Consider the following 18,254-nt stretch of genomic DNA (forward strand, 5'->3'; position numbering starts at 1 on the left):
AGGCTGAGGCAGGAGAATCACTTGAACCTGGGAGGCAGAGGTTGCAGTGAGCCAAGATTGCACCACTGCGCTCGACCCTGCGTGACAGAGTGAGACTCTGTCTCAAAAAAAAAAAAAGAAAAAAAGACAGAAAACTCAGATTATCTGAAAGACTAATAAAGACCATATGCCCCCAAAATTTACACTTTATGTATATACAATTATTTTATTTAAAACTAGCTATAGAGAGCAGTCTCTTAACTCATAAAATGAATGAATTTAACTAATCTATTCAAGTAAAATCAAAGCTTAAACATTGTAAAGATCTTCACAACATTTAAAATTAATGAGAAAAAACTACAAACTCCTGAACCAAAATTTTATTTTAAATTAGGTTTTTAGTGCATATAAAAATTGTTCATAACACATGACACATAAAGATGTTGGCACATTTGAACTACAATAGAAAATATTTTTACACAACTTTTGAAATTACGAATATGCTTATTTCTCCTGTGAAAAAGTGCAGTTTGCTTAAATCAACTTTGTCATGGAATATCAAGTAGGTTTAAAATTTTTATATTCTTGTTTAATAAACTTTTAATAAGGCTGTGACTCTCCTTGATCTACACATATTTTTTAATGTATTGAATACTGTAGCAGCTTTTTCTCTCATCTCTGGTGGAACACATTTAATATCTAAATATTCATAGAGTTTAGCTCTAGAATTACACAGCATGTTAATAACAGTTTCAATGTCATCAATTTTATTACTTGTTGGTCCTAGTGGCAATAACTGGGACTTATACATTGTTTTTAATTTATGTTCTGCTGCTGCTGCTAGAGCAAGGCTTCGTTTTAGGTGATCTTTAGAGGCTTCAATATCTTCTCTATATGCTGGGTTGCTGGTGTCACTAAGAAGTGCCTGTTGCACTTGTGAATTAATAGCTAAAATTTTTTTCAAAATGTCATCATTATTCCAACTCCCTGGGTGCTTTCCAGATGTTAGTTCTTCGGGTTTTTCTATCGCAGTTTCACCTGAGAGCTGAGGAACATCTTCTGATTCTGTAGAGATCTCAATGCCAGTGCTCTTATCTAAAGTGGTGACAGGTGACTTGTATGAGGTAACATATGGACTTGTAGATGATTCAGTAACAACTGGCAACATTCTTGGTGCCTCAGTTTGTCTTGCAGCTGGCTCCGGCTCTGGCTCTGGCTCTTCATTTTCAATATAAGGTTCCTCTGCATGCAAAACAATGGAAACATTGTTTGGTTTGATCGACCAGAATGGGGTACTTTCCGTGTGTTTTTTCTTTCCTATTTCCGGTGTGAAGCCTCCTGTAGGGAAAGTTGTAGTTTCTTCATTGATAGGATTGGTTAAAACATCATTCTCAGTTGAAGCATCTCCATGTGTAACTAGCTCCTTAAATTTTGATCCCTTTGATGCTATAGAATAAACATGTTTTGGAGAGTTAGATTTTTTCTCACGACCTGGCTCCCTAGGGGGAACACTTCGTACTAGGTTCTCTAAAACTTGTATATAATGATTCAAGTTTTGTTCTTCATCAGGTGTCATAGTTATGCCTTAAGGGAAAAAAATCAAATAAATAATAAGTAACATTTATTATTATATATGACACATTGACAGAATCTACTGACCAAAATTTATTTCATATGCTATCACTTAAAAATTGAAATAAAGAACCAATATGCAAAGCACCTTTGACACAGTCAACTTTTACTTAAATAAACAAAATTATTTCTTCAGGTTCTTATTAAAACAGTTGAGCAAGATTAGTGCAAAAATTGCATATTAACACCATTCTCTCTGTATTTTTGCTTTTATTCTCCCATATAACTTATGATTCAACAGGCAACTTATTAAACCAAAATTCTTGATTATGTCCTCTAACACAGTGGCGTGCTGGAGTAGGCTTATACTGGTTCACTAGAGCCCATTGTTAAATTTTATGAATTTTGTGAGCCAGATGTTAAACACAGACATTATTTAAACATTAACTTATCTACATATTTACAATCAAATAAATTATATTAAAAGCAAAGGTAATAAATATCCCAAACTTATCACTTTCTAATTATTTTACTATTTTCTATGCTCGTGAGGTTATTTACATCTAGTGTATCTGTATGATGAAAATGCAATATAATGGTGTGCTACTGTGCATCTCTACCTTCCTGCTCAGTGATGTCAACTTGGTAGCTTGAAATCAACCATGGTTGGAGTATCTATGCCATGTAAATGAGCAAATGCTACAAATCAGAGTTTCCTCCTCTCTCCCAAAAGCCAGTTTTAAATATTTACCAGTATACTACTGCCTTCAACCCAACAAAGATCTAACTATAGTCTGTGACTCATATCCACTCAACTGTTTTAGTAAGTAATGTTTTATTGGAACCTAATGAGTCTTGCCTATTTGTTTATGTATTATCTACAGGTGCTTTTGCCTGCAACACTAGAGTAATTGTAAGAGACCACACGGCTTGCAAAGCTGAAAATACTATATTACCCTTTACAGAAAAAGTTTGTGAATTCCTGGCCTAAATCATCAACATTTCACTCTTAACAACAAAATGGTAGTTCTACTTCATGAACCACTGGCAGCACCTTCCTTCTCCTCACCTGCCCCCAGATCAAAAATATATATATATATTCTTGACTAAAGTCTAGTCAGGAAATATTTCCTGTCTTTTATTTTAAGCATCAAATTGTTTTAGTTGACTTAGAAAAAAGTACAGAAAAGACAAAAAAAGCCCAAGGGTATTGTTGGGGCGTCTATCTAATGTGGAGAGTCTTTTTTTGAGGGGTCTCCTAAAATAAAATATTTTGATAAGCAAAAAAAAAAAAAAGGTAGTTCTATTTATACTCCTATTTTGCAGCATCTGAGCAGTAAAGCCTCTCATTTCCAACGTGGAGAACAGAAAAGATAATAAGATATTAAGATATTCTGGAATTCTGTTCAACTACTCCTGAATCGGAGTAGTTTTATTTTAAGCATCAAATTGTTTTCAGTTGATTTAAAAAAAAAAATACAGAAAAGACCAAAAAAAAAAACCCAAGGGCATTGTTGGGGCATCTAATGTGGAGGATCTTTTTTTGGGGGGGTCTCCTAAAATAAAATATTTTGATAAGCCAAAAAAAAGGTAGTTAAATTTACACTCCTATTTTGCAGCATCTGAGCAGTAAAGCCTCTCATTTCCAATGTAGAGAACAGAAAAGATAGTAAGATGTTAAGATATTCTGGAATTCTGTTCAACTACTCCTGAACCAGGGTATTTTAATTTTAAGTGCTATGGTTTTTTACTACGTGCAATTTTAAGGTTTGCTGTTTTCAAGTATACAAATTGATTTAATTCAGGGAAGTAAATCACTTTTTACCAAACACTAATGCATTACTCCTACCTGAACCATCCCCCTGCAGGCTAAATAAAGTAATAAAGTTTCTGTTCAGGAGGCACTTTTATTTAGCTTTTTGATAAGCACAAAATACTCAAAAACTGCCTTGTATTTACATGTTTCTCCTCTCTTCTTTATTCTGTTACAACTTAGAAAGACCAGATAGACGTTTAATCAAAATTGAAGGCATATTTCTAAATTTTAGAAAATTCTTTTTTTTTTGAGTTTTAAGGAGGCCAGCTTTATTTACTAGAAGCATCATTTGTAATTAGCATTAACAGTTCTACAAAATCTCTTTCGTACTGCTAGCATATTCCTATTTTATTCACAGAGAGTATAAACCTTTAACAGTGGCCAGAATAGATTGGTTTTGAACAGAACAGCCATCAGAAAAGAGCCCCAAACAAAATGAACCCCCTAAAACTGTGAAATCAGGGGGTGGCTGCTTGAGGTGGAAGTTCTGCATTTATGCCCAATGAGAAAACAGATATAATTTATATTAACCCATTTCACCTCAAAAACAGACGCTGATCAATGAAATTACACTAGATTTCCACAGCTGATTATTAAAAAATTCTTAATGAGAACAGTTTAGTGAGCCAATGTGGTTACTGGAAAGATACCACCCGTCTGGAGGTCTTGATTCTAAAAGTAAATTCTGCATTTTATGTAATGCTTAGAAAAACCTTGTATACTCCTAAGATCCATATGACGATGATAAGTGAAAAAGAAAGCATAGAACATAGAGTTTGATGCCATCCTTATAATACTTTTTAAAAATCACTCACATAGTATCATATATTTTGTCTGTGAACTACAGATTTTTTTAATGGACTGTAATGATAACATACTAAACTCATATGGGTAGTTGCCTCTGAGGAGAGGCAGTGGGACTCAATCTGGTCAGTAGAGGAGACTTTAGACTTTAGCTATAATATTTTACTCCCTAAACACACACACACACACACACACACACACACATACACACACACACACACACACCCCAATCATTTAATATAGTAAACCATTATAAGTCACATTTTTTTAAGTTTCAAGTATTTTTTCTCCTTTATTTTTTAATGGCAAACAAAAATTGTATAAAAATCACATTTTAAAAAGGAAAATAACTTATTTATGTAAACTCATACTTATAAAATGCATTGTCCTGAATCAAAGTCTTCATGAAGGAAAATAATTAAGTAAAATGAATATGCCTTGTGCAGTGAAAATAAAATATTTAATCCTGGTCCTAGCTCTACCAATTTATAGCAGCATGTTATTTAACTTATCTGGATATTCACTTAACTATAAAGCTAAGATACTACACTTGCCTTTTTATCTCACTGAACCAAATAAATTCGATATTTTAAAACACTTTCAAAGCTACAGAGCACTAATAAGATATTATTCTTTATAAAGGTAACTGATTACATTTCTCATTTTAAATATAAATTTCCCTTAAAATTATATAGAAAAACATGTTCCCTAAAAAGAACATTAAATTATACTTTGTATCTTATTTAGTGGGAAACAGTAGAAGCTTTTCCGCTAAAGACAGGAACAAGATAAGAATACCTAATATCTTCATTACTGTTAATATTTAACATCATGTTGGAGATACTAGTCAACGCAATTAGACGAGGGAAAATAATTGGAGACATGAGAATTGGAAAGAAAGAGGTAAAACTATGCTTACATACAGATGATAGAATTATAAATACAGACAACACAAAAGAATCCATTGAAAAGCTACTACAATTAGTAAGAGAATTTCATAAATAGCAAGTCATAAAAATCAATATACCAAAATGAATATATAAATATAAACTGCTTAGAAGATATAAGAAATAAGATGTTGTTTACATAACAGAAAAAATGAAACAAAATATTGGCTGTGTGCAGTGATTCACACCTGTAATCCCAGCACTTTGAGAGGCAGAGGCGGGTGGATGGCTTGAGCCCAGGGGTTTGAGACCAGCCTGGGAAACATGGTGAAACCCCAACTCTATAAAAGTACAAGAATTAGCTGGGCATGGTGGCACATACTTGTATTCCCAGCTAGTGAGAAGGCTGAGGTGAAAGGATTGCTTGAGCCTAGGGAGGTTGAGGCTGCAGTGAGCCATGATCTTTCCACTGTACTCCAGCCTGGGATTATATATATACATAATCATAAAATATTAAAAACATGCCAAAATCAATATGAAGAGTCATAGTAGGCTAAATAATGAATATTCAAAGATATCACCCTAGAACCTGTAAATATTACCTTAAGAAAGAAGGGTCTTTGCAGATGTGGTTAAATTAAGTTTCTTGACATGGGGCAATTATTCTGGATTACCTGGGTGGACTCTGAATCCAATCACAAATGTTCTTATAAGAGATAGACACAGAGAGATTTGACACACACCCAGAAGAGGAAGAGGTAATGTGGAGGAAGAGGCAGAGATTAGACTGATGTGGCCACAAGTCAAGGAACGTAAGCAGCCACCAGAAACTAGAAGACGCAAGGAGCATATTTTTCCCTTGAGCTTCCAGAGGGAGCATAGCCCAGCCTATGCCTTGATTTTGGCTCAGGGAAATGGATTCCAGACTTCTGGCCTCTAGAACTGTGAGAATAAATTTTTGCTGTTTTAAACCATCAAGTTTGTGGTAATTTGTTATAGGAGCTACAGTAAACTAACACAGGAATATAATAAAATCTTTTGAAAGACATAAATATCAACAAATAGAAAGCTATACCATGTTCTCAGATGAAAAGATTCAGCATCATAAAGATGCTTAGATGTCATATCCTCTCTTTTAATTTACATATTTAATATGTTTCTAAAAATGTCATTAATTTTTTTCTGGAGTTAGAAAAATTTATTATAAAGTTTATTTGGAAGAACAAATAAGAACAGCCAGGAAAACAAAGCCTAGCCCTATCAGATATTAAAATCAAATATTTAAATATATTATAAAGCCTCTATTATGAAAAGTAGTATAGCATTGGCCATGAACAGATGAAGGGAGCAGAACAGAAAATATAGAAATAGACCCAATTGCATATGGAAAAATAGCTCAAAAGGAAGAAAGGTTTCAATTTATAAACTATTTCAGCTAATAATTAAAGAAGCCATTTATAATTAAAATATGATAATTTTGCAATAATTTTCTATGGCTATGTATATCTAAAAAGGTACAAAATCTGACGTTATGTGTTTCTTGATGGAAGAACACAACACCACCTATGAAGTAGTCTTGCAAAAAAAAAAAGTCAAATCTGAATCCAGTAGGTCTCCCTAGATATAACTAACAATATACAGAAAATATATAGGACAATAAGGGAGATAATAAACTACACCATGGGGGTGTAATCAGCAAAACCTAGACTTTGAGAAACTAAAGGATGTATGACCCAGTTTCTTCAACAATTAAATTGCAAGGGAAAAAACAGAGATGGAGGAAGAACTGTAGATTAAAAGATAATTAACAGGTATATCAATAAGTTACATGTATAAATCTTACTTGAATTCCGATTCTATCAAACTGGAAAAAGAGAAAGACAATCAGAAACACTAACCAGATATTTGATAATATTAAGGAATTATTTTTATAAGTAAAAAATTACATTGTTTTGTGTTTTGTAAAGTCCTTATATTTTAGTGCTTCATGCTGAAGTATTTGCTGATAAAGTTATAGGATGTCTAGAATTTGCTTCTACATAATCCAAGCCCAAGAAATTGGGGAGAGTGTCCAGGGAAGTGAGAGGAAAAGGAATGTGGAGCTATCAATAAAATAGAGCTATCAATAAAATAGGATTAATCATGAATTAATAATAACTAAAGCTAGAAATCACCACTAAAGAACTTACCCATGTAACCAAAAACCACCCGTTCCCCAAAAACTACTGAAATGCTAATAATAATAATAATAACTGAAGCTATTATAAATATGTGGAGATTATGTAATTCTTTGTACTTGTGTACATATTTAAATTTTTCCATAATAAAATTTTTAAAATCTGAAAAAGATTTTAATTCTGAGCAACTATAATAAGCAAATCTAAAATGTAAAACCAACAAAGGTTTCAACGCTTTTAAAAAGACATTGCCATTAGATTATAGGCTGCTGAACACTTGCTTTTCAACCATTTAGCTTGCCTCTTCTCAAGTTAGTAAATAAGATACCCGGGTGGATATTAGGTGAGTTAGAGTGCCAAAGGACAGGAAAAGGAGATACTACTAGCTGATTCCTTAACAAAGTGAAATATTTATTATCCCCTTCTATTGTTACTCAGGCAACACCCAAAAGCCTGTTCTTGGCTGCCTAGCAACAGAGTGCCCTACCTCCTACCTCGATTTTCCTCTGTTCTTCATGTACCCTTGGCTTCATATTTTTCTGTTGTTAAATCCATCCTCTCTCCACACACCTTCTACCTCCTGCTTTTGTCCCCTAAAACATCTCCCTATTTCATGTTGACCTTCTCAGTTCTACTAATCAGGTCTGCTCTTGCAAATCAATTTGATCTTTATAAAAATGTTTGTAGTCAAGGTAGTAAAAGATAGTGGAGCCTCAACTGTCCCTACAGATGGCCGTGGCCACTGTGAAAACCTGTTTTTCTCCATTCTTCAGGAGGTGCTAGAAAGCTGTACAAAATTCAAATTCTTACAAGGAACAGACAATCCTGCTAGAAGTTGTGTTATTATACTTGGATATTCATAGTCTACACTGGTATACTTTATAATATCCCATCTATTTTTACCAGTAAGTGATTAAAGCAAACATGGCAATGTCCTAGAACATGGCTCTGGCCCAGGTAAGAATCTCCAGCTTGGGAAACCATGATGCTGCTCTCCAGTTCCTCTTATAAGCAGGATGGCTAACTGCTAAGCAGGCTTGAGATTTTGCTGGAATCTCAGATACGGGGACTGAAGGTGAGCCTGAGGTTGCCTGCACTTCTTGAAATAGTACAGGAAGAACTGTCACACAACAGAAATGATGGGAAAGTAAACAAAACGGTACTAAATAACTGTAGGAACAAAAGTGTTAGGAAATCCAAAGGGGAAAGGGAAGATAATGATTAAAAAGATCCTAACAGCTTCCACTGACTGAATGATCACTATGTGCCAGGCACTATACCCAGGGCTTTGACTGTGAGAAGTACTTTGTCAAAGAAGAAAAGGAAGAGACTTAGAAAGGATAAGCAATTTGCTTAAGATTATATTCAACTTATAAGTAAGGATGAGATTTGAACATAGGCTGCCTTACTTCAAAGCAGGTGCTTGTAACAACTACACAATGTTGTCATAAAGAAATGACACAAGGATGCTGGCAAAGCTGTATTAGTGTTGTGATAAAATTATTCTGCAGGGATACTACTCTGTTTTAAAATACATGTGAACATTAAATAAAATCAAATAAATAAATACAGTATCCAAAATTGTGCTGTCAACTGGACCGAAATATTTTAAACTGCATGTAAATATTAAAATTAAATTAACTTAAATATGACCAAATTTTGTTCTATCATCAAATGAACCAAAATGCATCCCTTTCACATATTAAGATGTATCTAGTAATATTGAAAATAATCCAAATACAGTATTTTCTTACTACAAAGTACGAGTAACTGACAATCAATGACTTACAAAAAAATTAATCCTGTTCACACAGAAATAAAAGGCAAGTTAATTACTTTTGAGTTTATTATGAGGAAAATAATAAAATCATGATTTAAAATGAGCAATGAAATATAAAACTTCAGGCTGGGCTTGGTGGCCCACGGCTGTAATCTCAGCACTTTGGGAGATGGGAGCAGGTGGGTCACCTAAGGTCAGGAGTTCGAGACCAGTCTGGCCAACATGGTGAAACCCCGTCTCTACTAAAAATACAAAAATTAACTGGGCATGGTGACACGCGCCTGTAGTCCCAGCTACTCTCGAGGCTGAGGCAGGAGAATCGCTTGAACCCAGGAGGCGGAGGTTGCAGTAAGCCAAGGTTGCCCCATTGCACTCCAGCCTAGGGGACAAGAGTGAAACTCCATTTCAAAAAAATAAAATAAAATAATAGATAAATAAAATTTAAAACTTCATTCAATAAATAATACATGTGAAATATATTTCCTTTTCATAGAATGACCAATTAAAGAAGGAAGAGAATAACGTAAAAGCCAATTTGCAAGAAAACTTGCTAAAACTCATTGTTCATAAAAGATATGCAAATTAAAAACAATTTTTGTTTTGCCAGTCAAGTAGGCAAATATTTTTAAATGATAAAACCTAGGATTGGCATGTGTATATGTTACTTCCTTAGTAAAATAAGTTCCATCCTACCCAGAGAGAGGAACAATAAAACCCATTTCCCATATACCCTATCCCCCAGGCCCTGGAGAACACACACCACGGCCTGTTGGTGGGTGGGGGGTGAGGGGAGGGAACTTAAGAGGATGGGCCAATAGATGCAGCAAACCACCATGGCACACATATACCTATGTAACAAACTGCACGTTCTACACATGGATCCTGTTTTTTTTTTTTTTTTTAGAATAAAGAAAAAAAAATAAGTTCCATCTTTACTCCCCTTTTGATCCCTAGATCCTTCTTTAGTCTCTCTCTAGCATACTGATCTTTTCTTTATAGAATTTATACAGTTCTAACTGTATTTGTTTGTTTAATGTTTGTTAACTGTTACACTTAGTAAGCTCTTTGAGAGCTGGGACACATCTAATTTGTTCGTTATATACTCTGTTTTACCCACTGCCTAGAACCATACTAGACAGTCAAAAAGTATGAATAACTGCATGAATGAACAGAATGCTGGAAGGTATGTAAATTAATTGCACCTCTAGTAATTTATCTTAAAATAATCACAGGTAAAACATTTCTACAGAAGAATACAGAGGAAGAAAACTAGACTTCATGTTATGTTTAAAAATAAATCTGCTAGTCTAAAAATTATTGTGTGGGGAGCAGTTTCTGGCTAATTGTCCAGTAATTATTGGAGAGAAAACTTTAAACGAGTAATAAGAATGTTCTTTTATTTTAGGCAAAGTAAGCAGTTTTTTTAATAATAAAAGACACAGCTTACTATGTCGTTCTAAATTTCTAAGTGTGAAGTTTATATAAAATAACATCATAAACATCATGGTGAAATAGCTCCATTTCTCAGAGAGCCCCCATACTTCTTGTAACTGCCCCTTACTAAATAGCCTAATATAAGTTTAGATCACATAAACTTATGTCCTACTAATTACCTTTCATTGAATTTTATCAATCTCTAAAGTAACGCTGCATTGACATAATTTTAATGTAAGTAAATCACAACCTTAATATTAAAATACCTCCATAATTTACCTTTTATTTATCTTAAAGTATGCAATTCAATGGTTTTCAGTATGTCCACAGAGTGGTGCAATCACCACCACAATCTAAGTTTAAAACAGTTTTGTCATCCCACAGTAAAACCCATTTCTCATATCCCCTATCCCCCAGCCCCTGGACAACCACTAATCTACTTTCTGTACCTACGCATTTGCCTATGCTAGACATTTCATATAAATGGACTCACACGATATGTGTCCTTTTGTGAGTGGCTTCTTATACTTAGCGTAATGTCTTCAAGATCATCCATGTTGTAGCATGTGTCAGTATTTCATTCATTTTTATGGCCAAATAATATTTCATTGTGTAGATACACATACATTTCTACTTTGCCCTTGGCCAGTAACCTTGATATGGCAACTGCTGATTGCACCCAAAATTTAACCAAGAATTATGGATGCTCATTTTGTTAAAGATTTGAATATAACTAGGATTTTTATTACAACGATAGTGAAAACAGAGTGGCTTTATCCATAAAGAACTCATGTATATAAAACTTAAACATATACCCAAGCATCCATCACTTATAGATGGTCCACACACTGTGGCTGAATGTCCATAACTTTGGAGAACAAATTGCGTATATTTTCTATACATGCCATGAAGTGGACTCATAAAGAATAAACTTCCCTTATTCTCCAGCAGTTAAGTACTAAAGTAAGAATAACTGAAAGCTGTCATAATGCAAGAACTACCAGTTAAAACATCCAACACCTTCAAATTAAAATGAACTTTTATGACGGTTAAAATTTTAAAACGAACTGAGCTGGAGTACTGTATTTCCAACTCAAAGTAGTAATAATTGTGCTTAATTATTGAGGTGTACTCGAGGAATGGTCATAAAAGGAAATATTAAATCTTCTTATTCATCTAGCAATTTTCCTATAATTTATTATTATGCAAATATTAATTTTTGCTCACAGGTAAATAAACAAGTAATTATGTTCATATTAATCAAGTGTTCCAGTTAAAGAAATGTAACTTTATGGCTTTCCACTTCCTGCTATTCATGTTCTTGGGTAGTGTCTTCTGACATTGGATATGGGCTTGCCCCATGTGACTTGTCTTGGCCTATTGGACATTAGCAAGTCTGATACAGTGTAGGCTTACTAAGAGCATCCATGTTGGGGCTTATAAATCTCCTTCTTGGAAGCAAGCTGCCACGGTGTAAAGAAACTTGGGCTAGAGTACTGAAAGATGAGAAGTCATGTAAAGACCCTGGAGGATGAGAGGCCATCTGGGATGTTCCTACCCATTTGAATTTCCAGCTGAATGCAGCTGCATGAGTGACCTCAGCTATACCATATGAAGCAGAGCTGCCCAGCTGAGTCTAGTGAACCCATAGAATTATGAAAAATGATAAGTTTGGGGAGCAGTCTTTTATGCCACAATGGACAACCACAATAGCCTCATTAAATTATGTTACAATTCTAGTGTGGATAAAGAGTTAAAAATCAAGATGCATCCTATGAGTAAAGTTATAATTGGAACCAAAATAAACTCATTACTTCAAATCTCTCTCTTTTAGTTCTGTTCACTAAAACGACAAAAATAACAATATTTCCCCACTGCAGTAGTCTAGTATGTATCGCAGGCACTTTGGTCTCTCATACCATGTTCTCCATCCCCTTGGAAAGACAGTGAATTCCATTAAGAGTGAGAAAGACACAGAGTGGGAAAGACACAAAGTGGGCTTCGAACAATCAGTTAACATCAGAAAACAAGAAGTCTTTAAAAATATATGGGATCCTATCAAAAGAACAAGAGAAGACAGCTTACAATGGCTCCAAATGGTCAAGGTATGAATATTTGAGGCTCAGAAAAAACTATACTTAGGTTAAATAAATTGTGTGTTTTTAAAATGATTCAAATATATAGTGATACTAAAAAAAAAGAAAATATTTTCTTTTCAAATAACTAGTATTTTATTTGGAGATAAAAAATGTTGCTTAAGTTTAATTTCACATATATTATCAAGAGATTAAAGTATATCCATTTAAGGGATAATACGATCAAAAGAACAGAAAGACAGGACTTTTTTCCACATAAAACATCAATGGACAGGCTAATGAAACTTCCTGCTACTCCCCCACGGACTACTCTCTTGACACTTGCCTATTAGATGACATGCTCCTCATTATCTCAAACATTAACAAAGTGTGTCATGACAGTTTATTCACAGGTTTGAGAGACCTTTTAAATGCTGTAGCCTTGGGCACTAACTAAGTGAACCTGCAGCACCAGAACTCAGTGAACTTTAGAATGTATTTGAAATAAAAGAAATATTCTTTTCCTTTTAATTTATTTGGTGATAGATTCAAACAATTGTTGCGGGTTGCTGCCTTATTGTTTCCCTTACCTTATGTGGTTCATTAAGACAAAATCCTTCCTAAAGACAATGACAGAAGCCAAAGACTGATACATTGAGCCTTCTTATAACACCAATCTAGAAATAAGAGCTTTTGTAATCCTAGACTAACCCTATTTTTCCTAGTCTATACCAAGAGATGATCTAGAGGAAATAATTTATTTGGGAGACACCCCAAAATTAATATTTTAATTTTATTTATACTTAAAATATTATGCAAAGTTTGAATCATTTAAAAATTAACATATATTAATATTAAATTAATATTAACACACTTTAATTTTAATTAGTTTGCACTCCCAGCCCATGAATATTTGATGACTTAAAATTTTAAAAGGCCAATTATATAATTTTAATAGTAGTTGATATTATTTAAATATGTAACTATTATGTTAATATTACTTTAGAAGTTACTGTGCTTTTTTTTTTTTTTTGAGACAAGGTCGTGCTCTGTCAGCCAGGCTGGAATGCAGTGGTGCCATCTCAGCTCACTGCAACCTCTACCTCCTGGGCTCAGGTGATCCTCCCACCTCAGCCTCCCGAATAGCTGGGACTACAGGCCCACCCCACCACATCTGGCTAATTTTTGTATTTTTTGTAAAGACAGGGTTTCGCCATGTTGCCCAGGCTGGTCTTGAATTTCTGGGCTCAGGTGATCTGCCTGCCTCAGCCTCCCAACGTGCTGGGATTACAGGTGTAAGACACCACACCCGGCCTGTGCATTTTTTTTTTTAAAGCAAAAAGAATTCTCATTAAGAAGTAAAGTAAGTTGCACAGTGTAAATACATTAAAGAGGGAATACGTTAAATATCTTCCCACTTAAAAATTTTAAAATGGGAAAGTATTTAAAACTATGGAAAAATCAGGTAGAGGAAACTGAACGTATAAAAATTTGATATAGTAAAACGTTGTTTCTCCAGCACCATCAGGATGTGTGTGTGTGTGTGTATGTAAAGGAGTGCCGACTTCTGTATACCCAAGCTGCATTTACGTCTAACTGAATTTAGATTAAACAAATACTAGTTAAGCTTGGATTGGGCCTGTTAGAAAGGTATAGGCAGATACAAGAAGTACTGAGGTTTTCAATAAATGCAGTTACTTAATACACCCGTGATGTTTGTGTAATATAACCTCAAAACTGTCTAGTAGTCTAGAAAAAATGTGTCAAAGCTGCACTTTTCATTATAAAAACCTATGTACCTTATCTTTTGCATCTCACCAACAATTGTTTGAATAGCGGCCATATAAAAGAATGCATAGCTGATTTACATCACGCTCAATGATATACTCATTTTGGTATACTTAGTTTAAAAACAAAATTAAAATTAGAGAAAAAGTAGAGAGACAGATACAGAGAAAGCAGCCATGTACCACTGCCTGCTCTATATATTCCTTAATCCACTTCTGTAGAAGAAAGGTAATCACATATTCCAAGACATCTTCTATGATTACAACCTGTATATAGTTTCCTTCTGTCTTATAACATCTATATATTCAACACAAAATCACTCCTTTTTTCTGGGAAGTGTCTTTTCATTTCCTACAACCTTTTCTTTCTTCCCAAGAAAGATTAGGCAATAGGGTGCTAAGAAAGACAACAGCCTGGCTGGGCACAGTGGCTCAAGCCTGTAATCCCAGCATTTTGCGAGGCCGAGGCGGATGAATCATTTGAGGTCAGGCGCTCGAGACCAGCCTGGCCAACATGGTGAAACCCCGTCTCTACTAGAAATACAAAAATTAGCCAGGCGGTAGTGGCATGCGCCTGCAATCCCAGCTACTCAAGAGGCTGAGGTGGGAGAATCCCTTGAGCCTGGGAGGCGGAGGTTGCGGTGAGCAGAGATCCGGCCACTGCACTCTAGTCTGGGCTAGAGAGTGAGACCCTGTCTCAGGAAAAAAAAAAGGGGGGGGGGAGGGAAGGGGAGGGGGAGGGGGAGGGGAAGATTATGGTGCTAGGCAAGAGACTGCACTGAGTTAAGTGGGTGTCCAGGGACTCCTACCCAGCAGTCCCAGAGTGTACTGTGTGACAGTGTTAAAGTCACTTCAATTAAAGTCTCCATATATGTTAGTCACTTGTGACTTACTGATCTACAACTACCAAAATGCAGTAACTGGTGTTAGTAATAATGATCATCAGACATCAAGAAAAGATAGTAGCATCTTCATTATGTTCTGGTCCTTTATGTCAAGGAAGAAAAATTTTACAAAACTTTTTATTAAAAACAGCTACAAATCATAAGTGCTAGTATTTAAAGAGCTAACTTTAGTTACCTAGAACTTCATCTAGAACTTTTCCCATTACTATTCATAATTTAGATTGTGTTGTATTTTCAGTTTTTAAATCTGATTTTTAAATAGGATCGTTTAGCAATTCTGAAATATAGATTTGCATAATCAGCATGCACGATAGTGCTTTTTTCACACCTGTTAAATTGTATTTATTGATTTAAGTGAAACCAAACTCCAACATTACTAAATGCCACAATGAACTACAGTTGGACTAAATGGGGAAGCCTCACCTACCTGACTTAAACAGTAAGTACCTCAAGGTGCCCACATGATATTGTTAATAAAGTCTTTGCACCCCTGAATTTGACCTTATTGGTTTTCAGCTTTCGGGGAGGGACAAAAATTGCTCCTTGGCAAGTCTTAAGTTATAATCCTGCTTAACTAAGGCTTTGAATGCCGTGTGCGCAAGCATGCTCTCTGGGAGCGCATCCTCAGGTGAGTGTCCCATACCGCGACCCACAATCCACAGGCTCTCCAAATTTTACCGTACGGGTCAACCTTTTCCTGTACAGGGCCAGACAGTAAATACTTCAGTCTTTGCAGGCCAAACTGTGTGGCAACCACTTAACCCCGTTGTTCTAACGCGGGAAAGCAGCCATGGGCAATACATAAAGGAATGAGCGTGGATGTGTTCCAATAAAATTTTATTCACGAACAATGAAATGTGAGCGTCATGCTTTTCCACACGTCATGAAAGAGTTCATTTCCTATTTACGTTTGAAAATGTAAAAATAGAACATCACACACTGGGGCCTGTCGTGGGGTGGGGGGGAAGGGGGAGGGAGAGCATTAGGAGATATACCTAATGTAAATATTGGGTGCAGCACACCAATATGGCACATGGATACATATGTAACAAACCTGCACGCTGTGCACATGTACCCTAGAACTTAAAGTATAAAATAATTTAAAAAAAAAGAAAATGTAAAAATCATTCCTAGCTGGCCAGCAGCTGTCACCCGACCCCTGCACGGTCACGCGCTCAATGGCTGGGGAAGGATGGGGTGGGCAGAGGCAGGCCTCCGGTGAGGTGAGGGGCTTCCACCCGCGCCCACGGCCCGCAGGCGCTTCCCATCTCATCTGGGCCGCGCCGCCTGAGTTGCTGCGTTCCCTGGCCAGGAGAGGAGAGGGACACCCCTCGGCGTCGAGGCCAGGACCCTGGACAGTGGGGGAGGGAGGCATGTAGGACCAGGGAGAAGGAAGGGCCAGGCTTCAAGGTCGCGGAGCTCGGGAGGTTCCCCCAGGGTGTCCCCGGTCCGCTGCCTCCTCAGGCCAGTCACTCACTTGGATAAGCCGGAACGGACGAAGGCCATAGCAACAGCACAACTAGAAGGACTAAGGGCTTCATAGGCGTCGTCCGTAGCACTCTGCCATGCGACCGGAACGTCCTGGGGCCACCAGGCTGGGAACCTTAGGGCCGAAAGGGAAGGTGTCAGCGGAGGACCGTCCTGCCTTAGGCCCTGGGACACCCCGCAACGGTTGTCCCCAGCGCACAATTGCAGCGGCGTGGGGGAGGGGAGAGCAAGCTGCCAAGGCCCGCCCCCTCCTGGGACCACGTGCAGGGGGCGGGGGATCGCGCGCGCCCCGCCCCGCCCCTTCCTAATGCGCATGCTCGTTCCGCCTTCTCAGGTCCGCGCCAGGCGCGCGCTGGGAGCGCCTCGACGCCCGGCTACTGCGTGCGCCGTGCTGCCTCGGGGCAGGCGGGGCTCGGCCCGTCCTGCGAGGTAGGGATGCCGCCGTGGTTTAAACGCGGTCCCTGTGAGGAAGGAGCTGTAATGGGAGAGGCAGCTAACCTGGCAATTACCACTAGCGTGAAAGGGGGCTGTAGTGGGGGAAGCCCTAGGTACTGTGGTGCACAGTGGAAACCCACCCCCGGAAGCGGGCGGGGAGCTTGGCTAAGTGGAGCACAGCTTGGAGCGCCCCCAGAACTGCGCATAGTTCCGGCGAGTTGCATTGCGGGGGCTGGGAGGACAGTTGTTGGAGGAGAGGGAGGAGAGGTAGGCAAGGGCATTAAAAACACTGTAAGGGGCTTGGGTGTTTTTGTTTTTCAAAAGATCACATTCTATTTCTTTGGCCTTCTTAAGAAGATAGGGGTAGGGATGAGGGAGAGGGTACGACTATGAAAGGATAGCGTGAGGTTGTTTTGGAGACTGATAGATGGCGGTGGCCACAAGAATCTATACATGTGTTAAAATTCACAGAAGGCCGGGCACGGTGGCTCACGCCTGTAATCCCAGCACTTTGGGAGGCCGAAGTGGGTGGACCACCTGAGGTCAGGAGTTCGAGACCAGCCTGACCAACATAGTGAAACTTCGTAGCTACTAAAAATACAAAATTAGCCAGGCGTGGGTGGTGGCACACGGCTGTAGTCCCAGCTATTTGGGGAGACTGAGGCAGGAGAATCGCTTGAACCCGGGAAGCAGAGGTTGCAGTGAGCCGAGATCGTGCCACTGCACTCCAGCCTGGGCGACAGAGCAAGACTCCACCTCAAAAATAAATAAATAAATAAAAATAAAAATTCACAGAACTGCACATCCCAAAGAATCTGTTTTTCTGTATGGTTATTTTTAAAAATTCACATACACTCATCTCTGCTTCAGGAAGCAAGGGGCTTGGATTTTAGTCTGAGGCATCAGTACTAGAGTACTGCCAGGTTTTGAGCTGGGAACGGTTGTGATTAGATTTGTATTCCAGAAAGCTCACTCTTCATGTAGCGTGAAGAATGGACTGGAGGGAAGCAAGACTAGAGGCCAGGAGCCAAGTGAGGAGGCTGCTTCAGTAATCCAGGGATGGAATGATAGGGGCCTGGATTCATGGTGGCAGAGGATACGGGACACGGGGACAG

At 37.5% G+C, this 18,254-nt stretch overlaps 1 protein-coding gene across 1 annotated transcript; it reads right to left on the reverse strand.

Annotated features, from left to right (window-relative positions):
• Positions 1-344: 344 nt before the first annotated feature.
• On the reverse strand, positions 345-16,925 carry SPESP1 (sperm equatorial segment protein 1). Its single transcript, XM_032176168.2, has 2 exons — positions 16,694-16,925; positions 345-1,563 (listed from the first exon to the last, which is right to left on the reverse strand). The coding sequence occupies exons 1-2, from the start codon at positions 16,755-16,757 to the stop codon at positions 569-571; spliced, it is 1,059 nt and encodes a 352-aa protein (XP_032032059.1). The 5' UTR covers positions 16,758-16,925; the 3' UTR covers positions 345-568.
• Positions 16,926-18,254: the final 1,329 nt, after the last annotated feature.

Source organism: Hylobates moloch, unplaced genomic scaffold (assembly GCF_009828535.3).
Source record: "Hylobates moloch isolate HMO894 unplaced genomic scaffold, HMol_V3 SCAFFOLD_14, whole genome shotgun sequence".
Taxonomy (NCBI): domain Eukaryota; kingdom Metazoa; phylum Chordata; class Mammalia; order Primates; family Hylobatidae; genus Hylobates; species Hylobates moloch.